This window comes from Stegostoma tigrinum, chromosome 17, assembly GCF_030684315.1.
Source record: "Stegostoma tigrinum isolate sSteTig4 chromosome 17, sSteTig4.hap1, whole genome shotgun sequence".
NCBI lineage: Eukaryota > Metazoa > Chordata > Chondrichthyes > Orectolobiformes > Stegostomatidae > Stegostoma > Stegostoma tigrinum.
In genome coordinates, this window is record NC_081370.1 from 25,687,240 (window position 1) to 25,709,702 (window position 22,463).

The 22,463-nt window shown below is 40.9% G+C and overlaps 1 protein-coding gene across 4 annotated transcripts in view; it reads left to right on the forward strand.

Annotated features, from left to right (window-relative positions):
• Positions 1-22,463, forward strand: part of LOC125459129 (uncharacterized protein C11orf24-like) — a 71,027-nt gene that overhangs the window by 20,006 nt on the left and 28,558 nt on the right. For 2 of the 4 annotated variants that reach the window (XM_048545080.2, XM_048545081.2), the window contains exons 3-4: positions 20,714-20,759; positions 20,934-21,069. The exons of 1 other annotated variant lie outside the window; for it this stretch is intronic. Coding sequence is in view for 1 of the 3 variants with exons in the window: in XM_048545084.1 (XP_048401041.1) it covers positions 20,714-20,755 (42 nt within the window). In the remaining 2 variants the exon portion in view is untranslated. The remainder of the gene's footprint in view (positions 1-20,713; positions 20,760-20,933; positions 21,070-22,463) is intronic. One more of the 4 variants, XM_048545084.1, reaches the window with a different exon arrangement.

Sequence of the window (22,463 nt, forward strand, 5' to 3'; positions counted from 1 at the left end):
ACAGTCCTGATTTGTGCTTTTCAGATGTTGGACAGGCTTTGGGGAGGCAAATGTCAAGGGCATTGGTTAGATTGTCTCTACTCAAAAACTTCCTCTTGGACATTCACAAAGTTACTACATGTATCTCTCTTCACACTACAGTTTTTATTTTGAATGGCCAAATAAAATTCAAGTTTTGTACACGATTCTCATCTAAAAGCAGTTAGGCCCATTGTTTCATTTAACTGGAGAGCTAAAGCTCCACTCTGAGTGCGTAAGATTTCAGAATCATTACAAATTAGTTTCAGAGAATGGGAGATGTGGTCATTTGGTGGGGGGGGGGGTGCGCGAGGTTAAGGCACAGAGATTAGGTAGTGGGTTTGATTCTGCTAGCATTCTTTGACAATTGAGTGACAGTGATTAGCACAGTTGCCTCACACCGTCAGGGACCCATATTTAATTCTAACCTTGAGTCGCTGTCGGTGTGGAGTTTGCGTGTTCTCCCTGTGTCTGAGTGGGTTTCTGCCAGAGTCCCTAGTTTCCTCCCACAGTCCAAAGATGTGCACGTTAGGTGGATTAGCTTCAGTTAAGGGATGGGGTGGGTTGGGTCCAAGTTATACTCTTTAGAGAGTTGGTGCAGTCTCGATGGGCCAAATGGCCTCAATCTGCACTCAAGAGATTCTATGATCCTACAGCAGAAAATGGGACATTTGTAGCTTTTTAAACTTTGGTTCTCTGTAACAAAGTATTATTTATTTACAGTTATTGTTTTCCAGCACTCAGGTTAAATTCCAGAAGGATGGTGGCGGACCTCCCAAAACATGGTGCTTGTTCATTGTTTTTAAAATTGAAATGTATTAAGACTTTTCACATTGAAAGGGAGGAATTTATAGTTCTGTGTAAAAATCCAATTAAAGCAGACAGTCAGGTTAAAAAGAGGTTTCTATTTGGAAACAGGTAATTGGCATTCATCGCTCAATTGGTTATTGGAATTTCAGATAGGTCATTCAGCATAACAGAAATTTTGACATTGCATTTATGGAGTGAACATAGAACATAGAGCACAGAACAGTACAGCACTACAGGCCCTTTAGCCCATGATGTTGTACCAACCTATTGTCCTACTAACATCAATCTACTGTGCATACTATGATACTATCCTCCATGTGCCTATCCGGGAGTTGCCTAAAAGTCTCTAAAGTATCTGACTGCACTATCACTGCCAGCAGCGCGTTCCATGTACCCACCACTCTCTGTATAAAGAAACTACCTCTGAAATATCCTCTATACTTTCCTACAATCACGTTAAAAATTATGCCCCCTTGTAATAGTCATTTCCACCCTGGGAAAAAGTCTCTGGGCATCCACTCTACCATCTTGTACACCTCTATCAAGTCATCTCTCATCCTTCCTCGCTCCAATGAGAAAAGGCCTAGCTCCCTGAGCCTTTTGTCATAAGACCTGTCCTCCAGTCCAGTCAGCATCCTGGTGAATCTCCCCTGCACCCTCTCTAAAGCTTCCACACCCTTCCGATAATGAGGCGACCAGAACGCAATACCATATTCCAAGTGTGGTCTAACCATGGCTTTATAGACCTGCAGCATAACTTCATGGCTCTTAAACTCAATTCCCTTGCCAATGAAAGCCAACACACCATACGCCTTCTTTACAACCCTATTAACTTGGGTAGCAACTTTGAGCAATCTGTGGACTTGGACTCCAAGATCCCTCTGTTTCTCCACAGTGTTAAGAATCCTGCCATTAACCCTGTATTCTGCATTCAAATTTGACATTCCAAAATGAATCACTTCACACACTTTTTTTGGGTTAAATTTCATCTGCAACTTCTTTGCCCAGCTCTGCATCCTGTCAATGTCCCATTGCCTACAACAGCCCTCCGTGTTATCCACAATTCTACCAACCTCTGTGTCATTGGCAAACTTACTAACCACCCTTCCACTTTCTCATCCAAGTAATTTATAAAGGTCACAGAGAGCAGAGGTCCCAGAACAGATCCCTGTGGAACACCACTGGTCACCGAGCTCCAGGCTGAATACTTTCCATCTACTACCACCCTCTGTCTTCTATTGGACAGCCAGTTTTGTATCTAGACAGCCAAATTTCCCTGAATCCCATGCCTCCTGACTTTCTGAATGAGCCTACCATGTGGAACCTTATCAATTGTCTTGCTAAAATCCATGTACACCACATCTACTCTTCTACTTTCATCAATATGTTTGTCAGATCCTCAAAGAATTCAGTAAGGCTTGTGAGGCATGACCTGCCCCTCTCAAAGCCATGCTGACTATTTCTAAGCAAACTGTGCTTTTCCAAATAATCGTCAATACTATCTCTCAGATTCTTCTCCAATATGCCCACCACAGAAGTAAAACTAATTGACTCGTCAGTAATTTCCAGGATTATCCCTATTCCCTTTCTTGAACAGAAATCATTGCCAAAGGGGCAGCAATCCATTCCCTTGCTTCCCGTAGGAACCTTGGGTATATCCTGTCTGGCCCAGGGGACTTAACTATCCTCAAGTTTTGCAAAATTTCCAGCACATCCTCCTTCCCAAGTCCATTCTTCAGTTCCTTCCCAGCTACCTTTGTAGCCTTCTAGAGCCCTGTCCAATCCTTGCTTCCTCAACCTTAGGTAAGCTTCCTTCTTCCTCTTGACTAGATGTTCCATATGTCTTGTCATCCAAGATTCCTTCACCTAACCATCCGTTCCCTGCCTCAGGAGGACAACCTATCCAGTACTCATAGTAACTGCACCATAAACGTTCTCTACATTTGTTATGCATTAACCTGACAACATCTGTTCCCAATTTATGCTCTGTATTTCTTGCCTAATAGCATTGTAATTCCCCCTCCCCTAATTAAATACTTTCCCATTCCATTTGCTCCTATCCCTCTCCATGGCTATAGTAAAGGTTAGGGAGTTGTGATCACTATCACCGCAATGCTGTCCCACCAAGAGATCTGACACCTGGCCTGGTTCATTGCCAAGCACCAAATCCAATATGGCCTCCCCTCTAGTTGACCGACCTACATATTGAGTCAGAAGTCTTTCCTGGACACACATGACAAAATCTGCTCCGTCCAAACTATTTGCATTTAGAAGCTTCCAGTCTATATTAGGGAAGTTAACTAAATGTACTTTCAATGACTTACTATCTTTACTAAAGCTGAATGTCTAAATGTTTCATCTTGCATGCTTTCATTAGTGTGTATGCTTGAGACTTGGGGATAATGTAATATACCTGAATCTATATTTTAAATTATGTGCAAAATGTGTTCAGGTTTGGTTTAGCATTTATCCATTAATGAAGGAGCAAATGTTTTAAAAATAAATCTGTTTCTAGACTCCCAAGAAACAATGAATATTATTTTACTGCATTTTACTGCATTTCACCATACACCTATTTTCTTATGGTTCAACAATGGTCAGATTTCCTGATGGTGATTCAATTTATTGGCTCAGATATCACTAATAAAATGACTATAACTGTGTACAAATCAAGTGGTTTGAAACTGAAGCAATTGAACTAGATTGCTGGTAAAGAGCTATTATTGAGAGCTATCGTTAAACATTTATGGATCGTGTGTGAATTTAATTCCTAAAAAGTCCCGGTGTCAGTTTCTGTGTGCAGTTCAGCAATTTCAGTGTTTAACATATCATTCAATGAGACCTATTCACCAATACAACATTTTGCAAGGTAAATTAATTGGCAATACTTAACAAGGGGCCAAATAATCTTTGAACTCTGCATCTATTTTGAAAACTAAGGCCTCAAAATAGCCATTGATGAAATTGGTGAATTAATGTCTAACCTGTTCATGAACTTTCTCTATCCACTATTTTAGCAAAAGTAGTAATCCAGTGCAAGACAGAAATTGCATAGAAACCTGTTTGTCTTCCTTTCTAAGACAACGAAGTGTGTAGCTGGATGAACACAGCAGGCCAAGCAGCATCTCGGGAGCACAAATGCTGACGTTTCGGGCCTAGACCCTTCATCTGATGAAGGGTCTAGGCCCAAAACGTCAGCTTTTGTGCTCCTGAGATGCTGCTTGGCCTGCTGCGTTCATCCAGCTACACACTTTGTTATCTTGGATTCTCCAGCAACTGCAGTTCCCATTATCTCTGTCTTCCTTTCTGTTATGTATATTTTCTGTGTTACAATACAATATTAAGGACAAGGGTGTTAAGATTCTGAGATAAAACTAATGCTTCCCATTCTTCTTCTTAGTAGCATGTCACCTTGTGCTATCAGAGAGTTTTGTGTTGAGTAGATAAGCCATATGGAGTTGTTGAAGGAACTTCTTCATTATCCTGGAGCAGACAAGAGAACCTGCAGATACGACAAAATCACTTAAGTTTTTTCACAGAACCAAAACAAATGAATTTTAAAACTTTTGACTAAACTTCAGCGGATTAAAATTGCATGGTCACAGTGCTTGGCCATTTTCACACATTGCAGCTGGCTAATTATAACCTGCAGTCACAACAGAGACCACATTTGAGTCTGATGTTACACATTGATTCTAAATGAAGTATCTATGAGCAATTTAGAGAATTGCATCCTGTTGCCCTCTGCAGTGCACAGAACCTGGAATGTAATTAATTCAGTCACTTTCTCCAAGGATGAGCATTCCCTTTAGAAGGTAAAGAAAACCACTGACAATGTGGCCTGAGATCAAAATGCAATAAGTTAGATTTCTGGTCTGTGGTTAGTCGGCTGACCAAATTGCAACTGGTAGTGAAGTACTAGAATTGTACCCTGGAGGATCCCACCCATGGTGTGTATACCTTCAGCAGCTGTTATATACCTGCGTAGATGCTAGCCAAAAATAGGTTGAAACTCAGATGTGATGCTGATTATGGGAAGTTAACTGGAGAGCAACCAATGCCATAGTTATATGTTGTGGTCAGTTGTGTTTTTGAAGGGGATGTTATTCCTTTGCACATGGTCATAACCCACTTTGGTAAGTACGCTGCTGTTCAAATGCTAGTACTCCTGAAGTCATCCCAAAAGCTAAAGATTTACTCAAATCACTCAGTTTACCTGCCTAATGGACTTAGTTGAATAGAAAACACTGTCCAGGTTTCTGTAGTTAACATGGTGGTATAGTGAACGGTGAAGAAGGTTGTCTGGGATTACAAAGAGATATTGATCAATTGGGTCAATGGGCAGAAGAGTGGCAATTGGAGTTTAATTTAGGTAAATGTGGGGTATTGCATTTTAGTATTACAAATAGGGACAGGACTTGTACAATTAATGGCAGGGCCCTGGATGGTGTTATAAAATGGAGAGACCTAGGAGTTCAGGTACCTAATCCTTTGAAATTTGTGCCGCAGCTAGATTGGATAGCGAAGAAGGCTTTTGTCACACTTGCCTTCATTGCTCAGACCTCTGAGTATAGGAGTTGCGACCTCATGTTGAGGTTGTACAGGGCATTGGAGAGTCCTCTTCTGGCATATTGTGTGCAGTCCTGGTTGCCCAGTTATCGGAAAGATGTCATTAAATTGGAGAGTGTTCAGAAAGGATTTACCAGGATGTTGCTGAGAATGACGCATTTCAGATAGAAAAATAGACTGGAAAGACTGGCACTTCTTTTACTGGAGTGTAAGAGGTGAAGGGGTAATTTTTGTTGAGGTTTATAAAATCATGAGGGGCATAGAAAAGGTGAATGTCAAGGGACTTTTTCCTAGGGTAATAGAGTTTAAAACCAGGGGGCATATTTTTAACAATAAAATGTGAGGCTGGATGAACACAGCAGGCCCAGCAGCATCTCAGGAGCACAAAAGCTGACGTTTCGGGCCTAGACCCTTCATCAGAGAGCCTCTCATCAGAGAGGGCATATTTTTAAAATGAGAGAAGAAGATTTAAAGAGGACATGAGGGGCAACCACTTTACAAAGAGAGTGGTTTGTGTGTGGAATGAACTGCCTGAGAAAGTGGTGGATGCAGGTACAGTTATAATGTTTAAAAGACATTTGGATAAGCTAAAGAATAGGAAAGGTTTGAAGGGATAGGGACCAAGCACAGGCAGTTGCGACTAGTTTAGTTTGGGACCATGGTTGGCGTGAACTGGTTGGACTGAAGGGTCTCTTTCCATGCTGTATAACTCAATGACTCTCTGAGAGATCCCACTCAGTGGCAAGCTCTGAGAACTGCATCTTTTAAGATGGGGATGGATATTGAATGAGGGATACATTGGGGTGGTATAGGTAGTTAATGAAGTTTAGTATAATATGGCGAGAATTATTGCTGGACTTTGCGGTGAAAATCTCTCCAAATAACTCCAACAAACTCACACTGAGCGGAAAACAAACATAAGATTCAGACCGTTGTCTTTTATGGCAACAATGTTGAGAGGGCTGGACTATGTCACATTGTTTTGGATATAATGCATCGTGAGTTCTTGAGCCTTCTTTCCAACATTCACTAGTCAAATTTTTGAGAAAATAATTGTTGAATATATTCATATCAAACATGTACTTTGACTGACAACACAGGTCCTTTTGAAGCTTGCAGTCAATCAAATCAGAATTAAATGATATTCCAGAACAATGCATAAAGTAGTTGTTTTGTTCATCCACTATTACAGCACATGCTCCTTTAGTCAACAGTTCAATTGGTGCTAGGCTGTGAAAGTGACGAAAGCATCATCTCTTTGTCATGCTGCAATTAATCTGAATGGCACTTCCTACAGTGCAGAGGCTATAATTTCATCTTCTAGCATAAAACCATTTATAGAAAGGCTAGTTTTTTTTTATTGTGAACACAACCTGAAAGCACACATTCTGTGCACAGCCAGGGTTATCAGAAGCTTGCTTGCCTATGATACTGTAAGCATTGTTCCATTGAGTGTGTAATTAGTGCTGTATGTTCAAGCCAGCAGTCAACAAAAATCGCTATCTCTAAGATCTGCTGAACCAATACCCTAAGACTGAACTCATGAGCAAATTCTGGCTTGTATTGTGAGTAAAAATATTCATCATCCTGAAATGATGTATTGATTGATAATCATGCACAACACTTCACAAATGAAAATCCACAGACTCACAAGTGTATTCTTAAATCACACGTTTGTTTTAGCGGTACAGTTTATTTCAATTGATTGTAATTACTGTAGATGATTGTTTAATAACCTGAAGATTCACCACTGACCATGTGCAGGTGTGTACTGAAATTGCTTGTTTGAACTCGTTATTCTCCCATGACATTCTGCAGGTTGGATTCTGCCTTAGTTATTGTCAAACTGTGTTTAGGGCCTTGTTTGGATGAGTTTGGTAGAGTGGGACAAAATGATAATGGTCAATTGGAATGCTGTATTCTTCCAGGATTAGGACTGTTGTAAGTGTGTTCACCAAGACTGCTTTTTGTAATGAAATAAACACAGTAAGTAACACATTGCTTCCACTACAATGCCAATCAATGAAATCCTGACATCAGGCTGATGTGTCACATGTGCAGAGGTTAGAAGTCAGAGAGCGATCTTTGAATAGAGTATCTTTTATTGTCACATAACCTCCAGTACATGAGTACACTGAAAGATTTTTGAAATGGCTTCCTTTACTGGCGCCACTTTAGATACAAGCACTGAGATACAAATCTTGGTTACAAAAGAGGAATGAAAGGAAAAGCAGTCACATTACTTAGGGTCTTTAAAAAAAAAGTTAGACGTAAGGTAGTTATAACATAGTTAAAGGATTGACATTACAGTCCGGTAAAGAATTTCAAATAGCGGCAGCTCAGCATGTGGCCTGACCACCTGCGCCAGGCCCCAGTCCAATAACTGTGCCAGTGTGCTCCACATTAGCACTCAGCTGGACCAAGGTAAGCTGCACTGCTCCGGGACTTGCTTCCCCTAGCACTGCTCCAGAACTCATTCCTGTCACACTGTACTGGACTTAGCATCCCCTTATGCTGCTCCAGGACTCATTCCCCGCACACTGCTTTGGGACCCACTTCCCTGCAAACTGCTCCAGGACTCGCTTCCCCTCATGCTGCTCCGGGATTGCTAAAAATGGAGGAGAAGAAAGGAAAGAAACAAAAAGAACAGGCAAAACAGAGGACCTGCACACAGAGTGTCCTACTCTGCCACTGTCTTGCCGGAATCTTGTCATATTGTTGGGGACGATTCATTGAATAGTTTGCAGAAATGACCGTCAGTAAGTTAAAGGATGAGGGTGGACAGAAGTTCTTGTCAGATAAAGCTGGCACCTTATTTAAAAGGCAAGCTGGCACCTTATTTAAAAGGCAATCATCAGCACTTTCCAAGGTGGCAACCCCCAGGGGATTACTGTGGGAGCCTTGGAATGCCAGGCTAGGTCCAATGCATAATATTAAGTTGGTAGCCTTAAATATGATTGAAGATAAGTATGAAATTAGAGATGGGAATGCCTAACCATTTGGAAGAAATACTCAGGTTGCCCTTGGCTGCCATATGCATCAGAGTCTTTTATGTATAGGGTACCAATCAGTTAGAATATACTCCTACACCCTGAATGGTCCCATGCAGGCAGGATCTCTATGACACCACGTTGGACACTTAAACAGGCAAAAAGACATACATAGCAAGTGCCTTTTAGGTGCGTTTGATGACTATCTGTGCTTACAGAAGAGAGGGAATGCAAAAGCGAGATCAAGAACTGAAAATGGCATGTCATTCATGAAAGTCCTTATCTCTGGCATGTCCTTAATTGCATCGTCTGTTGAAAGAGTGCAGACCCACATGAAGAGCCTCATCCAGCAAGCTCTCTGTGGATGCTGGAGATGTGCAGGGACCTGTATTTGTCACATCCTCCATGACCCCTGTGAACCATTGTCTGGGCAAGAGGGATACAAATTACTGCTTGATGCTCAATCTCCCCCAAAGTGTGTCGGGAGGGACAAGTGTACTCAAAAAGGAAAGAGGAGAAGTTGCCTGAAGCACCTGTTGCTGTGGGCAGCAGGTTCCGATTTCGATTTCGATGGACGGTGAAACAAAAATCTCAAAATCAATAATGACAGAGAAGGCTCCTGCAGTTATGCAGAAGAATAGCAATATGCCATGGTGCTCAAGACTTTGGGCAACTAGAGGATGACCACGATAATCCTTGTGAGAACAGAAAGATTAGCAGCCAGCATTCACCCTGGTTGACAAGAGAATAGTACCATGTAGGAGCACTCACAAGCATATGGGGCAATTCTATTTCACAGTTTCACAGGATTACATTATATAATCAGATGTCAGGGCTGTTCATTTATGTTTAATGAATTCTGATGTGCTGCACCACAAAATAAAAGACATACAGTTTTAGGCCATTTACAGATTAATAGATCTTGCCAGGATTAAGAACCACAGAAAATGAGGTCATTTCTTTCCCCACGTCATGAGATAGCAGCTCCAGAGAAATGGTGAGGGTATTCAAGGAAAGCAATTTAGATGATTTAGTTGAGGGAAAGCTCGTAAGAAATACATCTTGATTAGTGAGTTATGAGCCTTTCTGTGCACCCCATGTCTCATCGTTCCTTGTCTGAAATCCCCAGAGCTGTCTTATTGTATCTGATCACCGTTACTCTTACATTCTAAGATGTCCTCATTGTTCAACATGTCTCTCCTCTGCAGTGGCAAATTGTTCATAGTGTGATGAAAGATAAATATGAAGCATACAACAGCTGAAAAGACATTGGAGGCCATGAGTTTAGTTTTGAATCAGGATGATCAAGGATTGATTTAAGCTTAGGAAAGCCAGAGATTGAAGGCTTTACGTGCAGTTTGTTTTGGTGTTCCAAGATTCTTTCTAACTGTGTTCTAGATAGCTTTATTTTGTTTGCTTTTTTTCGTGTAATAAACTCCTGTTCTGATGTTAAAGAAAATCTGCAGCTTCATGCTTCAGTAAGTGAACACCACATTAACTGAAATTTTCCAAAATTTTTTCAAAAAGTGATCAGTCCGGATTTCTTACTGGGATTTGGCTTGTCAAGGCATCATTTTACCACGATGCAGGAAACCCTTGCGGGGACATATTGGAAGGGCTCTATTGGATGTGTCCATGCTTGATGTCACACATGTTTTTCCATGGCAGCTGTTATATCTCTCCTCTGCATATGTGTTTTGGATCTGCACAGGCATAAGTAGCACACTTTCAGTGGCTGCCCCTTGTCACTAAGTATCTGCACTTGAAAGCAGGCACATGCTGGAGTGGAACCTGAAAGGGCCGTAAACCTGAGACTGCCTCAGCGTGTAGCATTTTTGACAGGTTCCTGTGATCCTTGAAGACCCACGGGAGGTCTTTGCAGTAGTGGCAGACCTGTCATGCATTCACGCAAGTTCCCATTGATAATATTTGTGGCTACCTTGTGGGAAACTTGATGACCACAAATGTAGTTGATACCTTGAAGAGGGATCCCACCCAGATCCACCCACATCGCCTGCATCCTACACTTACCAAGGCCAATTCATCCAGTTTGCATACACTGTGAAGACTGGATAGGTCGTATGGCCTCTATCTGTGCTGTAGTGATTCTATGAATATGGCCAAGTTTGCTAACTGTAGAATCATCACAATGATGGACAAGTGAGCTATGACAAGAATGCAACAAAGTTACAAAAAGATTTAGATAAATTACTTGATTGGTAAATAATAAGGAGAACTGTGAAATTCACCATTTTAAAAGGACATAAAAAATTAAAATGTTTTATAAATGGTGAATGACAGGGTAATATTGATATTCAGAGGGATCGGAATGTCCATCTGCAATAATCACAGAATGTTAATGTGTGTGTATAGCAAGCAATTAGGAAAGTAAAATGCTTATGTTAGCTTTTATTACCAAGAAATTTGAACTTAGGAATGAACTTTTATTGCATTTAAATAGTGCAACTGTGCAGTTTTAGTATCCTTCATTTACGAAAAGGATATGGAAAGATCACCAGACTGATTTCTGACATGGGAATGTCCCGAGAGGAGAGACTTAAGTAGCTCTAGTCTACATCCTCTAAAGTTTAGAAGAAAGGCCGTAACGAGGCAGGAAACCTGTTTCTGTTAGTTGGAGAGTCCAAAACTAGGAGCTTTTAAGGTAGGGGATGGCATGGTTAGAAGTAAGTTGGGAAGAAATTTTGTTGACGAAAAGGTTATGAATCTTTAGAATTCTGTATCACAGGAAACTGTGGTTGCTCAGTCACTCAGTACACGTGAGATAAAGATTGATGGATATTTGGATACTAGGGCAGTTGAGGTATGCGTATAGTGCAGGAAGATGAAATTGAGATATTCAAAAGATCATTCTTGATTTTATGAACAATGAAACAGGCCAAAAGGACCATCTGCATTCTTGTACTGTTTTTACTAAATGTATACACAGTTATCATGATATTTCTAAGAATCTTTAAACCCTTAAGAATAGGAAACCTTGAATCCAACTCACTGCAAGTGTACTTACTTCCAGTTTAACTGTGGCTGTGCGGGTAGGATCAGAGGGATGGAGTGGGTTGCCTACTCTTGAGAGGTGGGTTAGTAATTTTAATATATTAATGGGCTTTATTCCCTCAATTTAATCAGCCGTTCTGATTTAATAGCTGCAGGCCATGATTAATCAGAACTTCAGAAATACAGAAACTAAAGGAGGCAGAGAACTGAAAGATGCACCAGTTAACTGCTTCTCCAACACTGCCTAAAGACCAGAAGTGTTCCCCAACAACATGGCCAACTTGTCACCATCTCCCAAAATCAATGGGTTGTGAACTGTCCCCCTTCTGCTGCATGTTGAGCATCCTCTTTCGTACAGTTGGATGTGGACCCACGACTATCAATGTGGTTTGGCAATGAATCATCCTCGTGCATTTTTACAATGCCCTCCTGCAGCCAGGTTCTCATATGCCACTGCAGTGCCTTTCTCTCCTCACCAGTAACTTTGGTAGCTTTCAACTCTAGGCCTCAACCAGTCTCCTAAAATACTAGGTAAAAATCAGACGAAATAAAATTCAATATTTCCAAAGATCTCCACAATAACCACCTTTTTTTTTAACCCTGTGAAAACTATTACTGTTGCTTCCTCAAATGCTGGGGCCAGAGATTTTTCCTTTGGTTCTGGGAAGAAAAATAAAGTGCAAAAACAAGCCTGTGACATCCAGTTTCCAGTGATGGGGATGACCATTTAAAATGGCCAGTTTATTGCAGTGTCAGAAAATATCTCTTTTAAGTGAAATTGGCCCTTGAAGTGTTAACGTTTAATATGCGTCCCATGCAAAACTGAAAAGGAGCTGATTATTTCAAATTTAACGTCTGTAAAAATTTTAACTTCCTGACTGTTTCAAGGAATCCATTTGATCTTCAGAGCAAACTAGCCTTTGAGACTGCAGAGAGCTGTATGACAGAGGATTTTGCCTGAAGATGTCAGTTCCGTGCTTCTGCTGTGTGACTCCATCTTCAGGTGTAAGGTGCTCCATGGTGTGAATTGTCCAAGTTTCCGATCAAGCCTTTCCAGAATGAATTCCAAGGCTTACTCAGTGTTTGTTAGCTAGCTGTCTTCTTCTGTGAACAATTCTGTTTGTAAGTAAATTCACTATCTGTCTTAGACTGAACAATACAGTGTGGTGAGCTGGCATATTTTGCTTTGCACACAAAGAAGAATAGTAAGAAGTTCACAAAGACATTGATGAGTCACACCATTATGAAAGGATCATTGTTAGTCCTACGGGATTCTCTCTGCTAGCAATAGATCTTAAGTTTATGGAAACTGCTTTTTAGCTGTACAATTAATTTAAATTGATAAATACATTTTCATTCAAGATTACTGTTAAATTTGATCAACTGAAATGTGATTACAGTGTCCTGTTCACCTCAATCTGTAAAGGTGCATGTGTTAACTGCATTTACACTAGGAGCACAAAACTTGACTTTAAAAAGAGGCAATGATTTACAATTGTGATCATCTACTTAAAGAAGCCACCAAGGTGAGGGAAGTCCAGCAGACATTGTTTAGATACCATGTCAACCATTTTTGAAAGAAAGTAAACAGAGACATCTAATACAAGATCAACCTGTCTGGAATATTGCTGGTATATATTCAGTAAACAGCTTCAGATGAAGGAAGAATTTGTACTGAGTTTCATTTGTAGTACAATTGATTATAAAGACCCAGTGTAGAGTGCTATTTTGTCCTTGTAAATGACCTTTGTCAGACCTTAGTTGGAATGCTATCTCCAGCTTTGACCTTTACATATGATCGTTTATAGTTAGAAGATTTGGAAAATGGGTACAGGTGGGGCCAATAGACTAACTGTCTATTTAAAGCATTTTGGTTTTCAAATAGACCAGCGCTGAGATTCTGTCATTTTAAAGAAGCATGGAGTAAGATCTGAGCTGATCAAACTTATATGACGATGAAGAGATTGAAGTGATGTGTAAGCAATTTTCAATTGGTAGAGCATAGCAACAGAGATAATCTTTGGAATTATTAAACATAAAGGGAGCCAGGAACTGAAAGGGGAAAAACAAACTCAAGGAACAAGGAACCAGGAAAGAAGAAAATAAGCATGAATCCTCAGACAGAATCAAGTATTTTGATTGTAATCCAGATACAGCAGAACAACTATCAAAAGTCAGAGATAATGGGAACTGCAGATGCTGGAGAATCCAAGATAACAAAGTGTGGAGCTGGATGAACACAGCAGGCCAAGCAGCATCTCAGGAGCACAAAAGCTGATGTTTTCAGCTAGACCCTTCATCAGAGAGGGGGATGGTGAGAGGGTTCTGAAATAAATAGGGAGAGAGGGGGAGGCGGACCGAAGATGGACAGAGGAAAAGATAGGTGGAGAGGAGAGTATAGGTGGGGAGGGGTTAGGTCAGCCCGGAGGGTGGGGCGGGGGGGAGTACTGGTCAAGGAGGCGGGATGAGGTTAGTAGGTGGAAAATGGAGGTGCGGCACCTTCCCCTACAACAGCCGGAAGTGCTACATTTGCCCCCACACGTCCTCCCTCACCCCCATCCCAGGCCCCAAGATGACTTGCCATTATAAAGCAGATGTTCACCTGCACATCTGCTAGTGTGGTATGCTGTATCCGCTGTATCCATTGTGGCTTCCTCTACATTGGGGAAACCAAGCGGAGGCTTGGGGACCCCTTTGCAGAACACCTCCACTCGGTTCACAATAACCAACTGCACCTCCCAGTGACGAACCATTTCAACTCCCCTCCCATTCCTTAGACGACATGTCCATCATGGGCCTCCTACATTGCAACAATGATGCCACCCGAAGGTTGCAGGAGCAGCAACTCATATTCTGCTTGGGAATCCTGCAGCCCAATGATATCAATGTGGACTTCACAAGTTTCAAAATCTCCCCTTCCCCCACTGCATCCCAAAACCAGCCCAGCTCGTCCCCATCTCCCTAGCCTGTTCTTCCTCTCACCTATGCCCTCCTCCCACCTCAAGACGCACCTCCATTTCCCATCTACTAACCTCATCCCGCCTCCTTGACCTGTCCGTCCTCCCTGGACTGACCTGAGTTGGTTATTGCGAACTGAGCGGAGGTGTTCTGCAAAGCGGTCCCCAAGCCTCCGCTTGGTTTCCCCAATGTAGAGGAAGCCACAATGGATACAGCATACCACACTAGCAGATGTGCAGATGAACATCTGCTTTATATGGAAAGTCATCTTGGGGCCTGGAATGGGGGTGAGAGAGGACGTGTGGGGGCAAATGTAGCACTTCCTGCAGTTGTAGGGGAAGGTGCCGCACCTCCATTTCCCACCTACTAATCTCATCCCGCCTCCTTGACCAGTACTCTTTCCCCCCCCCCCCGCCCCACCCCCCGGACTGACCTAACCCCTCCCCACCTCCCCACCTATACTCTCCTCTCCACCTATCTTCTCCTCTGTCCATCTTCGGTCCGCCTCCCCCTCGCTCCCTATTTATTTTAGAACCCTCTCCTCATCCCCCTCTCTGAAGAAGGGTCTAGCTGAAAACGTCAGCTTTTGTGCTCCTGAGATGCTGCCTGGCCTGCTGTGTTCATCCAGCGTCACACTTTGTTAACAATCGAAAGTCTGTGTTTTCACAGACTTATATGTGTCATTACTTGTTTCATTCTCTCAAGTTATTTTAACTGATCAACTATTCAAAAATTATCTCACACTTTGATCTTAGTTTTGAAGTATGAGATAGACAAAAGGCATCTGAGAATCAATAGAGAGGTCTGGTGATTAACCAACTTGACTTACTGAAGCCTCATTGGAAAGCACCTTTTAGGGCAGAGGGATTCTTATGGACGGACTTCAAAAAAAATTTTTTTTAATCCATTTAGTTAATGAGATTACTGTACGATAGGAGACCTTGAAGTGGTAACTTGGCCCACTTAATTGCAGGAATAAAAATGAAGTTATTATAGATTGCGTTGATTTGTTCCAATTGAATTAGTCAGGAGGACCAGTGATTACATTGTACGTTGTTTAGGTTTAGGCTAGATGTCAAGAAATGGTTCTTTCCTCATAAAGTAGGGGACATCCGGAAAAGGTTGCCAGCTCATACAGTGGCCATAATTCATTCAATTCCATGAAGCAAGAGCTGGATTTGTTTATAGAGCAGGGTGGGGATCTCCTATTAAAAAGGGTAGGTACGGAATAAAATTATCAGGGCTAGCGTGCTTTACCAGGTAGCTTCAATTGCCTAACTTCTTCCAGAATAGATTTCCCTAAAAATTACCTCAAGTTTTTGTGTTGTCCCAGAAGATTACACAATGTTCCAGATGGCACAGAGAGGGGGCTAATGTATCACAATTATGTGGGTCAGGTTGGATGGACCAGAGAATCTTATCCTGCCCATCACCGAAGTTGTTACGTTGATATCTGTGTTTTAGTTCAGGATAATCATCAGATGATGGGGCACTCTGCTTCTCAAATTACAGAAGTTCCCTTACAATTCGATTCAGATCTAGTTTGGTTACTCTGCACATCCAGAAGCAGCTCAAAGATTTGAAAGTTTTCAATGCAGTCTGTGATCTTTATACATTTAATTAGATGTCATGACAATAATAACATCATGAGTATGTGTCCTAAAGGTATGCTCACATACTGTCTCTTAAAGGAATACTGACATACTGTCTCTTTTAAAAGTATACTGACAGAATGACTGTGAGACTTAACACAATAAATGGAGCCCTTTGCCTCATATTGTGATGACCTATTATTCCAGGATCTCTTGGAGTATCTGTCCTTGGAAAGTACTGTGATTTAGTGATTAAAAAGTGAACGTGGTCAAGGTTACGTTGTTCATTCTTCAAAATTATTCCTGGTCACTGCGTGTTATCTTAGTTTTTTTTTTAAATGTCAACAGAAATGTGTTTTTTCTTGCTTTTTGTGGAAGATGAATTTACCCATCCCTCTGTGTTTCCCATGTGATCTATTTATGCTAAAATGTAGTCAGTTTCACTTTGGATGTAACTTAATCCTAAACAAAATATAATTGTGGGTCAGACACAAAACATAATTTTTCTTTATTTTAGTTAGTTGCTTCTATCAAATAGTATGATTTGATAATTTCATAGGAGATTTCATAGCAAAACCAGCATTTATTGCCCCACTTAGTTACCCCTGAGAAGATGGCTAGTGAGTCATCTCCTTGAATGGCTTGTTTTATTTTAGACCATTTTGAAGGGCACCTGAAAGTGAATATAAACTCCAGAAATAGGTGAGGACAGTACATTTCATTTCCTTAGCTCAGTAGTGAACCAAAGCTTATATTTTAAGGCAATCCACTTGTTCATAGTCACCATTACTGATACCTGTTAGTACAATTCCAGTCATGCTTTATTTCATGAATTGGAGTTAAATCCCTCAGGTGCTGTGGTGGCATTTGAACTCAAGGTACAGGTTATCAGTCCAGGCTGCTGGATTATGAATTTAGTTATATTACCATTGTATTAGCATACCTCTATGAGATGAAATTTTATTTTTCTCTGTATGTTTGGAGATACTGGTCATTGTTTGTGTAATAATATGTGTAACATTGGATGAGTTTCTATGACTTCAGTAGAAACTAATGGGTATGGTTTGCAGAACTAATAAATCTAAGATGATCTAAATTTTAAAATTGTTGAGTGCAATTACCTTCCATTTGACAATTCTTTTTAAGCTGACTTGCTTGTACGCTTTACTTATCTTTTCCATGACTCTTTTTCCTACTTCCCAGTACTCCCATGTTACCCACTAAGGAAGAGTTAGATAAACCTGACCAGAGAGATTTCTATTTTCACTGTTTGACAGGATCCCCATGTCACCAAATTATGCCACTAAAGAGCTGGAAATGTCATGCCCTAATTGGTTTTGAAGTGAGAGGCAGGCTTTGAGAGCTTGGGACCATCTGGCAAGAGGCAGGAATTCATTAATCAGTATTGCACACGCTGCCATTTACTTGCAAAAAAAAATTATGTAACTATTTATGTGAAGTCACATGTTTTATTATTTTTGTACCTTTCTCACTTTGCAAGCTTGGGGGAAAAGGTTTAATGCAATCTAACCTTTTTAAAAATAAGATCTCATCATTTCAGCAATTCTAAATAACTAAAACATAAAATAAGGACTTTGGACATTTTAGTTCAACCAATTATCACTCTCAATTTGAAATTTGTCAATTTGTCTAGTTGTCTTTCAGTATGTTATATTACACAGAATTCAATCTGAAACACAAAATTGTGTTTAAAAACACGCAAGTTCTTCATAAAAACAAGCTGCATTGCATTTAAAGTTGTTCTTGATGTGAGCCTTTAGTCTTTTATTATCCTGTCTTAAAAATGGTAGTTATATTTAGGTTTTTGGCATGTTCGCATATCCAAGTTCGATAATTGTGTGTAGAACATGTGGACTCACCACATAAACGTGGTGGCTACAAGAGCAGGTCAGACGCTAGGAATACTGCAGCAAGTAACTCACCTCTTGACTTCTGAAAGCCTATCTACCATCTACAAGGCACAAGCCAGGAGTGTGATGGAATACTCCCCACTTGCCTGGATGGGTGCAGCCCCAACAACACTCGAAGCTTGACACCATCCAGGACACTGTAGCCTACTTGATTTGGCTCTGCATTCACAAACAATCACTCCGCCCACTACCGATGTTCAGTAGCAGCAGTATGTATTATCTACAAGGTGCACTGCAGAAATCCCCCAATGTCCTCAGACCGCACCTTCCAAACCCACAACTACTTCCATCTAGAAGGAAAGGACAGCAGATATATGGGAACTCCACCACCCTCAAGTTCCCCTCTAAGTCACTCACTAACCTGACTTGGAAATATCACCATTTCTTCACCATCATCGGGTCAAACTCCTGGAATTCTGTCCCTAATGGCTTTGTGGGCCAACTGTAAGTGGTTCAAGAAGGCAGTTCACCACCACATTCTCAAGGGCAGCTCGGGCCGGCATTAAATTCTGGCCAGCCAGCAACACCCACATCCCACATAATGAATTTTAAAAAACAGCATTTTTTGCCTGTGTACAGCCGTGGCCATACATACGCCTCCAAGTAGGCTTGATTGATTTTTGACTGACTTTTACCCAAATTGGATTGATCTTCTTTGTTCCATGTATTCAAGCAAATTTCCTCATAACAAACTAGATCATGGAACTTTGCTTTGGGGCACGCTTTTAATGAAAACATCTCACTTCATACATGGGTCAAAATGAGCTTATTCCCAAAAATGGAGTACCTTTTGCTGCTTTTGCGGTGTCTGCAAACATTCAGTGACACATTGAACGTAAATGCTGGCCTGTATCAACAACACAGTATTCTTTTAAAAATACTTGTACATGTTGTGAAGTCAGAATAAATCCTCCTAGTTTTGTGTGAGTGAAATGCATTTTTCTTCCTGATATTTTTAGAATAAAAGTAGCCAGATCAAAATATTAACATGTGCTGTTCTTAACAATGAAACATTTTGAATTGCATGTCCTCATTCTATTTGGAAATGAATTCACGTTTCTAAATTGATTCTATTTGTTCTTACCATTCCCTGGAGTGTTCACTGCTTGCAGCCAAGAGGGTAATTAGGAGATATGCTTTGAGTCTTCCCATTTCAGCTCCAGTTTAGGACATGAGAGTAAGCCAAATTAAGTGTTCCTTCTGGTCATGCATTTTGGAACAGGGTAATATTCCTATCTTCTGCATCATTTTTCAATACTGCTGATATGACTGATATCACAAACTCAACAATGTTAATGTTGGTAAGTGCAGAGAACATCAAGCCTGTCAAGATGTTTCCAGATATGTGTGCAGCAATGTAAATAATTGATACTAGTGGCTGTTACCACAACCTGGAGAGAGGCAGAATACTCAATTTACCTGAGTCAAGTTGACAATGTAGTTGATTGCAACTTTCCCAATAAGGATTCATCTCCAGTTTGGTAGCAGAAAATTGTCTTTTAATATACTCTGTTGTTGAAGACCGAATTGAATTCGGAAGTCAAGGTGAGTTTGTGTGTTGATACCACAGTGTGATTGTGCCAATGCATGGAATCGGTGATCCATTGTACACTGTAAGGTGGTGTTTTGTAGGCTGTGCAATGGAATGCCTTTTGCTAAGGTACATGTCTTTCAGGATGTGTAGTAGTAATATGTTGGCACTAGTTCCTGGATCAATTTTCTTCTGTTTTCAGGACATTTGATGTTAATTGCTATAAAAGCTTTTGATTGCCTTAAACCATTGACCTGGTATGTGATGTTGATAATTTAAAGCATTTGGTCATCTTCTAAAAGTTACCATTTGCATGGTTCACTGAATTACAATGATGTGTTTGCATTTGTGCACCTTAATATTAAGTAAAGCTGTGGTGTTGTGATATTGTATCATCTTGCTGGCCCCCTGCGTTTTGTTTTAGGGCCAAGCATGATCTTTGAAACCTGATTTCTTGCACATGCCTGTCCAATCCTCCTTGATGTACGCATGACCTGCAGATATGAAATAAACTTAGACATCTTTGGAGTGATGTGACAAACTGTATCTGTTACGGAGATATTTGTTTGGTGTGCTTTATTGACAGTGGCAATGGAGATGGCTGCTTCTAATGTATAGAATTGTTGTTGACCTGAAACCATGCCTTCATACTCATGTCCATCTCAACTGATGTGTCATGGGTATGACCTTTGATGTAATTAATGTCCTTCCTCATGCTTCAATTGACTTGGAGGCAGTTACTGACTTAATGAGCCTCTCTGGCAATTTCTCTTTAGAAAAGTCACACTTATTCGTCAAAATCCTGAAATTCCCTTTCTAATAGCACTGTGAGTCATGTACGCCCGATAAACCAAAACTGTTCAGAAGATGGCATGCAATGACGTCCGCAAGAGAAATAAAAGATTAGCAAGATCGGCATTTATGCCAATAATCCTTGCACCCCAGGAACAAATAAAACAAAATAATTTAGCAGACTCTGCTACGTTTTAATAAGTAGTTACACGTAGGATTTGTTGTCATATAATAATTTCATTTATAACCATTAAATATTAGAAATGTAGGCTTTTAAAAATGCACAAAATCTAGTTTAACAGACAATAAAAGCCACGTATTCCTATGTTTGGAACCTGGTTAGGCAATATGCTATCTCTCGATAAGCAGCATTTTTTAGTACTGCATCACTAACCTGCACTTCTGTGACCCCTTCCAATGTCATCAGGATTGATGAGCAGCACAGTATTTGTGAACACTTCTGGTTGTGAAATCAGCTGACTCTTTTTTGCCTCTTTTGTTTATTTAAAGGCAGATAAAAAGTTCCTACAGCAGTCTGAAGTAGACCTGTGAATCTGTGAGTATATTTTGAAATGCTTAAAATGCATTTATCTTGTATTGAATTAATTACCATTTGTACGGGACTAATTACTATCAGAGATGTTCTACACTACCGTTTTGGTAGACTGCCAGGAAAACACACAACCTGTTTTTCTTTTCTTTTCCTGAACTCTTGTACAATGCTATACAGACAAAGAGGGTGTGAGGCTGGCATTCTCGATTTCAAAATCCTGGAGATGAACTGACAATCTTCCATCAGTTAACACCTACAGTGGTACCAAAAGAATTGCTCACTGCATGTCATAGGCCTGTCTTTAGGATGTGAGGTCAGTTTACTATTTTGCATTCATTGATCCAAAAGGTCTGCACAGCCTACTGGTGCTGCAGTTTTGAATATTGATTTCCTTGTTTCACGGGCTTTCTCCAATTGCACTGTTGACGAGAATTCTGTTCTTTGAGTATGTAAGTTGAAATACCAAGTTGACTATTACTCATTAAACAAAACCATAATCTGGTGGAAAATTGATGAGACCCACTTGGACCATTTGCTCCAAAACTAGTCACCAAATAATGTAAAAACAAATCTCCTTTTTGAGAACCTACATGTGATGGGGAAACTGCTTTGCAAAAACATCAGCCACAATGGACTGAATCGTACATGTTTTGGCTAAGTCTGAGGAACAACAGGTGTTTGGATCATTTCTTACCACAAAGCCTAATGAGATCTCTGGCCATGACTTACAGAACTCGCCTCACTAATTAACTACCCACCATTGTGGTGGCTTTCATGTCTGATTGCTGCCCCATTTTAGTGTCCACTGTTCCTGGAACAACTCCCCTCTCAGCAGATATTCACATCTGGCATCTTTAAAAGGCATGCTGAAGCTGCCCTGCTCATTGACGCACAGAGTCTGAACATGGTGGAGAAGAAGAGGTTGCCCCTGCGATTCTCCAATAGGAATCTGGATGTCCTGGTGGATAGGGTAGTTCGAAGGGTAGGTACAAATTCCTCACACGGAGACGGGGCGGTGCTCAGAGGCACCCAGCTGGAGAAGGGATCACACAAAGACCCTTCAGACATCTCCATTCAGGACACCCCAGAGGTAGCCAGACCCTCTACCTCCACCTATGACACTTGGAAGGCCAAGCCAAGGTTGGGGGGAGCACATCAACTTACAAGAGGTTGATAAATCCTCCAGTGCCAAACCACTCAAGCACTGAGCTGCATCCGTTTACCCCAAGTGTAGAATCAAGGACTATACTAAGGTATAGTGGGAGGAAGAGGAGCTCGTTGAGACCACTTTGGTAGCATGGGTGACAATGGCTTGTAATTGGGAATCTTTGAATACATTTATGGGCTTTAATTATACATCTGGTTGTTCATGTCTCTGTGTAGGCCTGAAAGGGTTTGTTGCACCTTGTGTTATCACTTCATGCACAGACAACATTCCATGAATGGAGGTCTGTGTTGAGCACTGCATCGTGTGGAAGCACAAGGAACAATAAGTATACATATTCATGTTGACATCTTAGGCCCTTCTCAAGCAAAGTCCCAACAATTTTGCAGCCTATGGTGTTCAAATATGTGGCTGACCATCAGCATCTGTGGCAGGGAGATGGAACACGTGGGGACAATGCTTCAGTATGACTAGGGAATAGGGACTTCACAGTTCTATATCATATCCAGTGCATGAACCTGTTTGCAATGTCCTTTTTCCTT